This window comes from Chinchilla lanigera, unplaced genomic scaffold (genome assembly GCF_000276665.1).
Source record: "Chinchilla lanigera isolate Chin_1 unplaced genomic scaffold, ChiLan1.0 scaffold00011, whole genome shotgun sequence".
NCBI lineage: Eukaryota > Metazoa > Chordata > Mammalia > Rodentia > Chinchillidae > Chinchilla > Chinchilla lanigera.
The window spans coordinates 25,289,997-25,303,222 of NW_004955412.1; the positions used below are offsets into that span (position 1 = coordinate 25,289,997).

The 13,226-nt window shown below is 35.5% G+C and overlaps 1 protein-coding gene and 1 pseudogene across 1 annotated transcript; both read left to right on the top strand.

The window, feature by feature from the left end:
• Nucleotides 1-206: 206 nt before the first annotated feature.
• On the top strand, nucleotides 207-1,084 carry LOC102007751 (annotated as a pseudogene).
• A 10,223-nt stretch (nucleotides 1,085-11,307) lies between these two features.
• LOC102029606 (olfactory receptor 8B8-like) lies at nucleotides 11,308-12,942 on the top strand. The gene is made up of 2 exons (XM_005378652.2): nucleotides 11,308-11,318; nucleotides 12,009-12,942. Exons 1-2 carry the CDS (start codon nucleotides 11,308-11,310, stop codon nucleotides 12,940-12,942), a joined length of 945 nt encoding a protein of 314 aa, XP_005378709.2.
• The last annotated feature ends 284 nt before the right edge of the window (nucleotides 12,943-13,226 follow it).

Consider the following 13,226-nt stretch of genomic DNA (forward strand, 5'->3'; position numbering starts at 1 on the left):
TTTTTAATATTTTAATATGGGGAAGACAGTAAGAGAATGTCACTCCATCATGCTCATAATAAAGTAGATCCTATGGGTCAGGTAGGGCTAGTCTTACAGAATCCTAGTGATATCCCATGTTATGTGCAAAATTTTATGAGAATAGCTGGGTGTCCCCTAATATAACACCTTTTTTCCTTGTGTCCACAGATTCTTTCAGAAAAAAAATGGCTCTTTAAAATGGCTCTTCAGTGATTGAATTCATTGTGGCAGGGTTAATCGACAAGCTAGATATACAAATATCACTGTTCTTCTTGTTTCTAGTAAAGTATGTGGTCATTGTGTTAACAAATTAAATTTGATCACTCTAATTCACATGAATTTTCATCTTCACACCCCTATGTTCTTTTTCCTCTTTCTTGTCCCTCATAGACTCCTTTTATTCTGTGTTTACACCCAAGATGTTCAGGAACGTCATATCAAAGAACTATACCTCCTACAGAGAATGTGCAGCCCAGCTATACTTTGCTGGTTTTTTATCATTCCTAAATGCTATGTACTGACCTCAGTGGCCTATGATGGCTATGTGGCCATCTGTAATCGACTGTTGTATAACTGCCGTGTCCCCTAGAGTGTGTTGTAGCCTAATGCTTGGTTCATACTTGATGGCGTTTTCTGGTGCCATGGCCCACACGGGATGCATGCTGAGACTGACCTTCTGTGATGCAAACACCATAGACCACTGTGTGACACTGTCCCTTTGCTTCAGCTCTCCTGCAGCAGCAACCTTGTCAATGAGCTGGTGGTATTCATTGTGGGGGCATCAGTGTCACTGTGCCCAGTGTCACTACCTTCATCACCTTTGGTTTCATTCTCTACATCATCTTGAACATCACCTCCACTGAAAGTAGGGCCAAAGCCTTCAGTACCCACATAATTGCAGTAGCTTTGTTCTTTAGATCAGGTGCATTCATGTACATTCAGCCATCTCTGCTGGGTTTATGGATGAGGGAGAATTCATTTAATGAACTCTTTAATTTACAGCCTGGGAAACAGTGATGTTAAACTTGCCCTAAGAGAAACTCTGACCCAGAGAAAGTTTTGATTAGAAATAGAGGCTCCTTCTGGGTGTGAAAAACAAGGAAACTTTGTACATGTGGTTCAATATTTCTGGCCCATTTCTTTTTTTTACTGTGATGAGAAAAAATTAGCCTTTTTAAAATAATTTTTTCTAGTTCCAGAAATAACAATGTTAAAATTGCTCTGAGAAAAATTGAGAGGAGGAAAACTGTTGTTCAGGAACAATGTCCTCTCTGCATGAAGATAAAGAATAGGGAAATTTGGGGAATTTAATGACATATTTTATGCCAATATTATTGTTCTATTTCTTTCTTACTGTGATCAGGATATTTAAATTCTTTGTCTCAGTTTATTTCCATTTTAATAAAGTGTGTCTTCCTTTCTCTGCTTATTCCTTTCTCTTCCTCTTTCCCTGTTATTAATAAATGTGTGAGGGAAATTTACATCTTTCATTTTTTAAATTGTCATTTTTAACTTTATTGTTTCCTCCAAGCAATTTGAGTAGCTTGCTACTGATCACATCACGTAACACTGGGATGACAATGCATGACTGCGGAAGTTCTACGTAATCTTTGACTTGTCATTAATCCCTGACATGCCACTTACCATTGGAAGCCTAGAACAGGCAGTGTGTTTCTACTTGTGTCCTTCCACCCTGAACTGGGCAGGAATACACCTCTTTTAAATTCCAGAGACGGAAGGTCCAATTAAGTCTAACAGTCATTATCCGTTATATATGTGTGACCATTATACATGAAACTAGAACAAAGAAACTTCTATTTAATTTGTAAGGTCAAGTCAGCATGTCAGAGAGCATCAGTATATATTTATTTCATTGATATGAAATTGAAATTCATCATGGTTGAGGCTTAATTAAATCTACAAAGCACCTAAACAAACGCTGTACTAAATAAAACCTTTTGGTTTCAACTCTCCTTCTCTTTCTAGCACAAGTTATGCCTATATTATTCTCTTCTTGTTTCTGCAATCATGGAATATTAGAACACATTATCATTTTTCAATTTGACTCTCCTCCAAGATGATACATGAATTTTTTTCAGTGTGGCTTTTGATTTTTATTGTTTGTTTAGGAAACGAGTTGCTGGGTCTTTTTTGAAGGGGAAAAATAAGAATATCGGCCCAGTGTAGTTATGGAAATTTTTGGCCAAAATAAGGGGATTTAACTTTTAAAGAAACAATTGGTGAATACTTTGAAGGCTTAATGGTGAATACACTAAATCACATTCTTTCTGAAATAGAATATGGAATTATTTGTGTGTGCATGAAATAAGCAAAATAATGACCACTTTAAAAATCTTCAATGTTAATGTGTCAAATGACAGTGCAAACATTTTCTAACATAACTGTAAATATATTTATTATTGTACCATTTTTCTAAATTTTACTTGATATTTTAGCATTTTGATGTTTTAGTATAACTGATTTATTTTCCCATATTTTTAGTAATTAGACACATTAAACCATAAATTTGTGAATTTATATATCACCTCCATCCGCTACACCAATAGCAACATGTTTAATTTCCCTTTAAGTTTGTTTACAAAGAAATGAATTAATATTTGTTAACTTTTTTCTTTTGATTACTGTTTCTTTTCATAAATTTGTTTTTCTTATTGAAAGAAAAGTGTCTCTACCAGGAAGTTTCTCTGCTTTTGTAACTCTTTGTAAACACTAAAATTGTGTATACACTGTGTTATGTATTTTATCACAAGTGTCACAATGAGTGAGTTAACACTGCCTAGTTACTTTTCATTTGAGAGCTTGAAAATACAGATGAAATCAGTTTCACTCTCTAAAAAGATAAATGTACTCTAAAATTAGGTTCTACTTTCAGATTATTTTCAGAAAACTAATTTAAAAATTGAATTCAATTTGTAAAACTTAAGGCCATCCAAGTATAAGAGAGGCCATTTAGCTGACTTTATATAAAAGGAGGAGAACTAAGTTAGGTGATTTGGACACATAGCAGAGAGTATAATCTTGCAGTGCTTGTATTTTTAAAACTTTTAATGTGACTGGTACTGTAGAGTTCTTGGGACTCTATAGTACCAACTTGGGAACTTGTAAGATAACTGTAATAATATATTTTAGAATTTTGATATTTTAGTATACCTGATTTATTTTCCCATATTTTTAGTAATTAGACACAGTAAATCATAAATTTGTGAATTTATATATCGTCTCCATCCACTACACCAATAACAACATGCTTGATTTTCCTTTAAATTTGTTTACAAAAAATGAATTAATATTTGTTAACTTTTTTCTTTTGATTACTGTTCCTTTTCATAAATTTGTTTCTCTTATTAAAAGAAAAGTGTCTCTAGTTTTTTTTTCCTTTTCAAACAACTCTCAGTTCAGTGTTTGAGTATTGCAGAATTTACTATCAGTGGTTTGCTGGCTTGTATGTTTTATATGCACGGCTTTGCTAAATTCTTCATTGAAGGCTTGAAGTAACCACTCCTTCCCCATCTGATGGCTGCAATAGCAACACATTTGGCATTTCTCCCCAAGTCTCAGCTATATATAATTGTTGAACTTAGTAAAGGATTTGTTTCAATTTTTTCTACTGGTTCTTTTTTTAATTGTTATTATTTTTTATTTTAAAAAAGAAAAGGAAAACATTAACAGACAGACATCCATTTACAAAACAGCATCAGAACAGTACAAACAAAACAGAGTTACAGACAAAGCTGCAGAAAATTAACCATGGTTGTTGTATTACTTATTTATACTTTAAAGTGGTTTCTCAGGAAAACAAATAGAGACATACAACATTGATCAAACAAGTAATCATTAACTGTTTCTTTCTGTAGAGCAACAGAAGACAGTAGTACAACTGTGTTAGCTATCCTGTATGTACACACATACATAATTTCCCCTTCTTTCCCTTCTCTTTTCCCACACCCCTGTTGCCCTTTACTTTTGAGCATTTTCCTTTCGTTTCACAATGTCTGTCATACCTCCTAGTTTTTATTCACTCTTTCAGGTCTTACACTAGTGAGACAATACGATGCTTACACATGCAGGTCTGATTCTACTGGTTCTTTTGGTAAGATTATTTCCACTATTAAAAAAGCATATTTAAATAATAAGAGAACATTTTTGTCATTTGGTATCCTTTGAAGGCATTGCAGAGATTGTGTCTGCACCTTATATATTTCATTAGCACTTGAACTGACCAAATCTGTATTAACCCAGATCACTGGTTTCATTTAATGAATCTCAAATAAAAGAAAAACTCTGTTTCATTTTTTAAAAGTTAAAATCCTTTAAAATTAAGTGCAACAAAAATAAATAAATAAATAAATAAAATTAAGTGTCGTTTTTATTTTCTGTAAAGTTAATTTCAAAACTTTATATACTTTGTAGATATGATACATTTTATGAAGTCCTCAAATAACCCTACAAAGAGAAACTCAATTTGCCCCTGATATTCCTCTTTTAGGCATCGTTCCCAAAGAAATCAAATTAGTCATCCACATACACCGAAGTTTATGGCAGCACAACTCTTACTAACAAAATCTTGGAAGTGTTCTAGATGTCCATAAGCAGGAGAATGGATAAATAAAATGTATTTTATATGCATAATAGCATACTGCTCAGTCATACAGAAGGCTAAATTTGAGTCCTCTGTAAAAAATGGATGCACCTTGAGACTATAATATTAAGGAAATAAATCATACACATGCTTTCTCCTATCTGAGAAACCCGTAGTGTAAATTATTTAAAGAGTAATCAAAGACAGATGACAAGAAACAGGGAGATAGATCTTTTACAAATGCAAAGGGGAGTTAGAGACAAAAGAAGAAGAGAGTGAGCAAAGGGTAAAGGGAAGTGCAAAGAATTAAGACATGCTATGTACGTGCTCCCCATGATGAATGTGATCAGTAGGTACTGCAAGCATGTACTAATGGAAAAATACTGTGGACCCTGGAGCTCAATGGAGCTTCTTGGTGGAAGCTCATGTGAGGGGATGCAGCCCAATTCCACTGGAAAGAGACATAGGGGCTCTGTTTGAGGATCCTCCCACACCTCACCCCATGGTCTCTTCATGTGTGCCAGCCAATAAAATTGTACTCATAAAAAAGCAAATGTGATCCTTTCAATAGGATTGTAATGATAGTTCAATGAGGCTTAAATTTGCATTTTCCTAATGATGAATTATTTGAAGACTTTTTTTAGACTTTACATTTCAGAGCAATTTTAGATTCACAGTAAATTTGATGAAAGAATACACAATTTTCTATACTGATATATTACAAACACCCAACCTCCACAGTGTATGCTGGCGTCCACGCTTGGTGTTCTATATTCTGTGAGTTTGAACAGATATATGACATGTATAAACCACTAAAACATAGACAGCATTTCATTACCCTCATTATACAAGTTATTTTCATTCTCATCTTCCATTATTTGTCTATTCTTCACTCCCTGATCCTCTAACTCATAGCAATTACTGATCTTTTTGTTGACCTTTATTTTTGCCTTTAGAGGAGCACTATGTAGCTGGAATCATATGCATGTATCATTTTCAAATTGGCCTTTTCTATTTGGGAAAGTACATTTAATATTTGTTGTTTCATGGGTTGGTAGCTCAATTTTTATTGCTCAATAATATTTTATTGAATAGCGCACTGTTACTTATGTACTTACTTTGCTGCTTCCAAGTTCTGTCAGCTTTGCATAAAACTCAGGCATACATCTAACAGTGGTGTTTTCATGGACAAAAATTATCAACTCCTGTGGATACATATTAGTGAGTGTGATTACTGGATCATAGTATGAGTAGGTTTAGTTTTGTAAGAAGCTGTCAAAATATCTTCTAAATTGGTTATACCATTTTAATATCTCACCAGCAATATATGAGAATTTATCTTTTCTATCTCCTCACCAGCATTTGTTATTGTCAGAGTTCTGTGCTTTGGCTGTTCTAGTAGGGTGGTATGTACTTTGTTCTTTTCATTTTGCTGAATATAGATGTTGTGGAATGTCTTCATATGATTATTTGTTGTCTATAAATATATATCTTATTCCACAAAGTATTTGTTCTCCACTTATTTTTGTACTTTGTAGTTTTTTTTTTGAATTAGAGACTTCTAGTCTGAGAGAAGAGATTGTATAATTTGTCTTCTGTCAAATTTTAGTGTATTTATGGTCCCAAATGTGATTTATCTTGACAAATGTTCTGCCATGTCTTTTCACCTATTTTGGGGTGAAGTAGTCTATAAATACAGATACTCTAGGTGACTGGTGATGTTTTGGTTCAACTGTGAGCTTAGCATGGGAGCTTCCTGTTTCTAAAAACAGGTTGGTCAGGTCTCCATTTATAGTAGTTGATATATATTCTTTTCTTTTTATCCCTAACATAGTCTGATGATACATTGTTAGGAGAAATCACACTAAGCACCTTATGTCTTCTTGGAATATTGACCCTCCTATTATTACATAGTTCTCTTCATCATTGATAACCTTCACTTGCTCTGAATTAAGCCCTGTTTGCAATTAAGATAGCTATTCCTTCCTGGTTTTCTTTGGTTAGTGTTAGCACAATATATATTTCTTCACATTACCAACCCTCTAAAATTACCATTTTATTTTTTTATTGTGTAGATTTTCCTCTTTTTGGAAGCTCATAGAAATGAAATAATGTACTCATCCTTTATAACTGGCTTTTTTTCACATGGCAAATGTTTACATTTCACATGGCAGAATGTTTTCTTTGTAATTAGCTTTTTTCACATGGCTGAATTTTTCATCTATTTTGGATGTTTCATCTGTCTTATAAATATGGCTCATTCCTAATTCTTTAGTAGAATAATGGTAAATTATTTGGACATATAACATTTTATTTACCAGTTAATCAATTGGTGAACATTTCGAAATTATCTATTCTTGGATATTATAAATAATGTTACTCTTAGCATACATGTATACAATTTGTGGAAATATATGTTTTCACTTTTCCTAAACATATAGCTAGGGGGGAATTAATGGTTCCTACTGAAACACCTGTGGAAGGTCTCGGTCCAATTCATCCTGCAAAATGGCACACAGATGCACAAGAAAGAAAAGAGAAAAAGTTCTGCAGCTGAGGGGCTCTGAGATGACCCAGTGTTCTCTACGGAACAAAAGGCCTCATCTCCAAAACCTCATTACTTTTATTGATATCAATCAGGCAGGTGGATGGGGGTTGAGGCAGAGGACGTAGGGAAAAGAAACTTTTAGGCATTGGCTGTAATGTGAAACAAAAAAATATTTTACCAGTCACAAATGCCTCCAACTAGCAATATAAGGATAATCTGATGTCTACAAGGCTGGCGTCTTTACTACCATGAAGGTATAATTCTTTCCGAGTCCCAGGGCCTCAGCTGAGATGTTGTTTCATGTTTTAGCCCTGGAATCTCAGAGGTTCCTGCTCGAGCCTCCACCCCAGCTATCAATGCAGAGGCTGTTCTCCCCCGCCCCCTGCCTCCCAGCGTTGCTGCTTACTTATTAAGGAGACTGCTCCCTGGGCCAGACTCGATAACATTCCTCTAGACAATTAAGACAACATTTCTTTCAATATACCCAGCTCTGCACATGTCAGTGAATGGGGTGAAGGAGCGGTCAGAGACAGGTTGCAGCAAGGGCTTTGTTTCTCAGGAGAGATCAGCGTGGCGGTCACGCACTGGTTCCTGTGGTAATTGTGTTCCTCAGCTTCTGAGAAAATGCATATTCTTTTATAAGTGGCTGCAATCGTTAAACACTCTCATCCACAGTGTATGAGAATTCCAAGTTTTCACACCTTCTCTAACATCTGGTATTAGTTGTGTTTATTAAAACCATTCTGATGAGTCTGAGGTGGTTTTTATAATTTATTTATATGTCCCTTATTATTAATGATTTTGAGCATCTATTTCAATGTCTTGTACATCTTCTTGGGAGAAGTGTGTGTGTGTGTGTGTTCCAAGACTTTGCTTATTTTATTTTATTATTTATTTATTTATTTATTTATTCATTTTGGTACAGGGAATCCAACTCAGGACCTTGCACTTGCCAGGCAGGCACTACTTTGCCTGTTTTAAAATAACTTGTCTTTTTGAAATTTATATTGGAAGGAGTTATTAACCAACTTGGGATACTAAGGCTTATGCTGCATGATTTGGAAATGTTTCATTCTGTGGGTCATTCTTTCCTTCTCTTAATGTTGTTGATTCAATCTCAAAAATTTAATTTTGATCAAATTCAATCTGTATTTTTCTTTTTTGTCCTTAAAATATAGTACCTAAGAAATCACTGTTTATCCCAAGACCAAAAATGTGTACTCTTACCTTTTTCTTCTAGAAGTTTTATTATCTTATTTCTTACATTTAAACCTACATTTTTTGTGTTAGTGTTAGACATTACTTCTCTTTTACACTTAAAAAATACAAAGATGGACATCAAAGAGAATGTCACATACAAAGAAAATGAATGAAATAAGTCTGCACAAAGCATTATGGCTGAATCAGAGAAGCATACTGGTAAGTGAAATAACCAATCCCAAAATAACATATGTGATTCTACTTACGAAAACTTCAGCAAGGAGAATGATATTGTGCTGCTTATGAATGCATAAATGGATGGCAAAACTGATTAGCACAAATGTCAGCATGGAGGTTCCGTTTGGTGGAGGTGAAAGAAATTTGAGTTATGATAGAAGACAAGGCAGAAATAGGTTCTATTGAAAATATTTTGTTACTTGACCTAGATAGTGGCTTCATGGTATTCATCTTATAATTATTTTTTAAATTACAAATTTGTCTTACTCCCCTTGTCTGTATGATATACAGACTAGTATGTAAGATATTACAACGGGTAATACATTTTTTTGAAGTCAAGAAGTTCAGATATCATGGTAGGACAAACCTGGAATGAAATTCTGTAAAAATGCATAAGAAAACAGGAACAATATAACCAGACAACACCAGCCATCAGGTACCTACTCTTTGCCAGGCACTATGCTGAACATTCATCGTTTCATTAACAGTTATTTTGAGTTAATTTTGTATTGTAAATTAAGTACCCAAATCAGTTTTTGCGTCTGCATACACAGTTATTACAGCATTTTTTTGTTGTTGTTGACAAAACAATTCTTTGTCCGCAAATTATCCTAGCATCTTTGTTTAAAATAAATGATCATGGCCAGGCATAGTGGCGCACACCTGTAATCCCAGCCCTCCAGAGGCTGAGGCAGGAGGATCGTTACGAGCTCGAGACCAGCTTGGGCTACAAAGTGAGCTCAAGGCCAGCCTGAACTGCACAGGGAGACCCTGTCTTAAAAAGACAAAAAAAAAAAGAAATCATGATTTGAGCGTTTATTTTTGACTCTCAATTTTATTCCATTCGAAAATGTCTATCAGAGTTTGAATGCACTGTTTGTCTCTATGCACTGTTTCTTTTGTTTCTTTGACATATTATTTTTATGAGTTCTTTATATCATTGTGTCCTGTTTCTGTAGCTTTAAATTTCCATGTTTTAAGATATGAAAGTAAAGTGAGAATAGTGTGCTAATGTTTTCAAGATAATATTGCATTATTTGTGATACCACAGGAAGAGTAAAAACGTAAGGGAAAGAGGCAGAGTCTTTCAACATCGTTTGTCATGGAAGCACTGCTTGAAATAATTGCCTCCATTGGCAAAATGTAAAATAAAAGACAGCTATAGGAAGTTGAGACACAGATCTTTTGCAAATGGGAAGGTGACCAAGAGATGAAGTGAGGTGGGGGAAAGGAGCAGGGGATGAAGAAGAACAAACTGGGTTATATACATGGACCAACACTCCAAGAAGAATGTGATCGTTATGCTGCAAATATACTAATAAAATAAAAATTGAAAAAAATAGAAAAAGAATGCGAATATCTCTCACAGTTCATGAGATTATAGAATAAGTACCACATTTTTCTGCAGTATTACTTTCTGCAAGCTAAAGAATTAGGTGAAGATATATCAAGGTTCCTAATTTGATTTTAAATATTTGATTATGGCTTTCACTTGGTATATTTCTTGGAGGAACTTTCAAAGTTAATTCAATTGTTGGCTAAGTTAAACTTCACATCAGAAGACGGTTCATCTAGATTAAAATTTAAAACATTAATTTCCAAATGGTAAAATTTCCATTTTTCATAGGAATCTACTTAGACCACACAACCATATGTCTTCATTCATAAGAATGGTTAACATAGATTTATTTCAGGCAGAAAATTCATACACACATTTCTAGTAGTTGACCAGAAGTAAACACTGTACAAGGGAGAGCTAGGTATGGTTGCACTTGCCCTAATCTCAGCATTCTGAGAGGCTGAGGACTAAGAACGATAAGTTTGACCCTATGCAACTCAGTGACTGAGAAATTTCCTGTTTCAAATTTTAAAAACTAAATAAAAAGGGCTGAGTGTGTAGCTCAATGAAAAGGTTCTAGGTTCAATCTCCAGGACCATAAAACAAACAAAAATATTAGAAGGGAGAAATGTATTTTTTAAAAGAAAATATTTCATAAAAACCAACTAAATGGAGATACTGTAATTCTTGTGAATTTTCAGTTGAAGAAAATAAGAACCAGGGAAAAAGAACATGTAGGAAACTTTCATCTAGAAAGAGAGAGGAAAGAGAAACAATGCAGTCTGCTTCCCACTGGATATAAGAAGATGGAGAGAAGGAAACTAATTTGCGGCTGTGGTGGGGGTTGTACAAGCCCAAGGGTAAAGAAAAATTTGAATACATTTGTGGGTCTCTCAGGAACTGAAGGCAGAACATAGTACAGGGTGTAAATACAATGCCTTTCTGTCCCTTCTTAAGGGTTGACTCTATTCTGTGGGGAAGAGATCTAGCAAGCTATTTTCCTGTTATTACAAAGCACATTATGAGAATGATTTCACATTAAATCATTTGCATTATTTGAAGTGGCAAATGAGACAATAATGAAAACCGCCTCTCTCTATTATGAGAAAGGACTCAAAGTCACAATCAGAAAACCTGATCTAAGGTTAATAAAAATTTCCAGGCCAAGATGGAAATTCAGTCTGCACTGCCTCCTCTCAGTATTCAAGGAACCAAACCCTAAAAGTCCAAAATTCTCATTTCAGTCCTTTGGTGAGCAAGTAACAAGGATAAGAAAACAAGAAACTTTTCTGGTCTAAGGAGGGTAAGTTTATAATTCTATGACTATTAATGTCCTCCTTTGCTTGAGATAGCAGTTCAGGGATGCAAGTTAGGTTGGTTTTCTGCCCATTTGGGGCAGTCCTGAGATTCAAGTAGAGTTGGCAGAGGAACTTGTTCAGAGAGGGAGCAGAAAATGCTCAGAAACATTACGGAGCTCACAGTACACACGTGGCATTAGGCAATGTGTTCATTGTGCAAGGACAGGACTCTCCTTGCTCTATGAGATTTAGGGCTTTAATTTTGTGACATGATTAGTGACTCACCTCCCCTAAACTCTGCCTGCTCACTTCTGAATTAAAACCAACACTTTGGTTTACACCCACCAGAGTCTAACCTGCTTTATAGAACAGCACCAAGCTGCTAAGGCTTCTGCTTCCGATTTTATGGGTGAGAGGGGGGACAGCTGAAGGAAAAGAATGTGTAAAGAAGAGAAAGATATTCCTATTCTGGAGTCTTTTGCTTGTTTTTCCTTGATTTTTAAGCAATCTCATTTGGATATGGCAGCACTGGGCTTTACCCTGTAGCTCAGTTAATGACACAGTTCAATCTTTTTAGCTTAGTCAGACTCGAATAAATGGTTGTTCCTGTGAGCATCAGCTCATGAAAAAGATCAGTTCTTGGCTCAGATTGACTTGCACTTTGCTGGTGTATACTCTATTCCAGTGGGAAGAGATAATGCAGGGAAAACAAAGTTGTCTTTAGTGTGACCCCATTTTCCTGTGTCCACAGATTCTATAGAAAAGAATGGCTCTTGAAAATGGCTCTTTTGTGACTGAATTCATCCTGGTGGGGCTAACAGACCGGCCAGACCTCCAACTCCCTCTGTTCTTCCTGTTTTTCCTAATCTATATGATCACAATTTTGGGAAATTTGGGACTGGTAACTCTAATTAGGCTGAATTCACAGCTTCACACTCCCATGTACTTTTTCCTCTTCAACTTGTCCTTCATTGACCTCTGTTATTCTTCTGTGTTTACACCCAAAATGCTCATGAACTTCATATTAAAGAAGAATATTATCTCTTATATGGGGTGCATGGCGCAGCTCTATTTTTACTCCTTTTTTGTTATTTCTGAGTGCTACGTATTGATGGTAATGGCCTACGATCGCTATGTGGCCATCTGTAAGCCACTTCTGTATAACGCTGCCATGTCCACTAAAGTGTGCTGCAGCCTAATGCTTGGTTCATACCTGATGGCATTTTCTGGTGCCATGGCCCACACAGGATGCATGCTGAGACTGACCTTCTGTGACACAAACACCATCAACCACTATTTCTGCGACATTCTCCCTGTGATGCAGCTCTCCTGCACCAGCACCTATGTCAATGAAATGGAGGTTTTCATTGTGGTGGGGATCAACATCATTGTGCCCAGTGTCACCATCTTCCTGTCATATGGTTTCATTGTCTTCACTGTCTTCCACATCAGCTCCTCGGAGGGCAGGCTCAAAGCCTTCAGCACCTGCAGTTCTCACATAGTTGCTGTTTCTCTCTTCTTTGGATCAGGTGCATTCATGTATCTTAAGCCATCCTCTGCTGGATCTATGGATGAGGAAAAAGTCTCCTCTGTCTTTTACACCATTGTGGTTCCCATGATGAATCCTTTAATCTATAGCTTGAGGAACAAAGATGTGAAACTGGCACTGAGAAAATCCTTGAACAGGAGAAACTTTTGATCAGGAATTTAATTCCTATATGTGTTTAATTATAAGACATGGAGTCTTTTTTTAAAAATGTATTGTTTGTTCATACAATTTAGATATGCATAAAGATCGCCTTCATCATTTATGTAAATATCACACTGTTTCTTTGGTGTTACAAACCAAAAGGGGAAATAAGGCCTGAAGTGTATAATACATATTATGAAATAGGAAAAATGGAGTCTATTTTAATAGAGCAGGAGGAAAATCTCTTTTACTATTTCTTATCTTGGTGACAATTGAGCATTCTCTCCATTTTT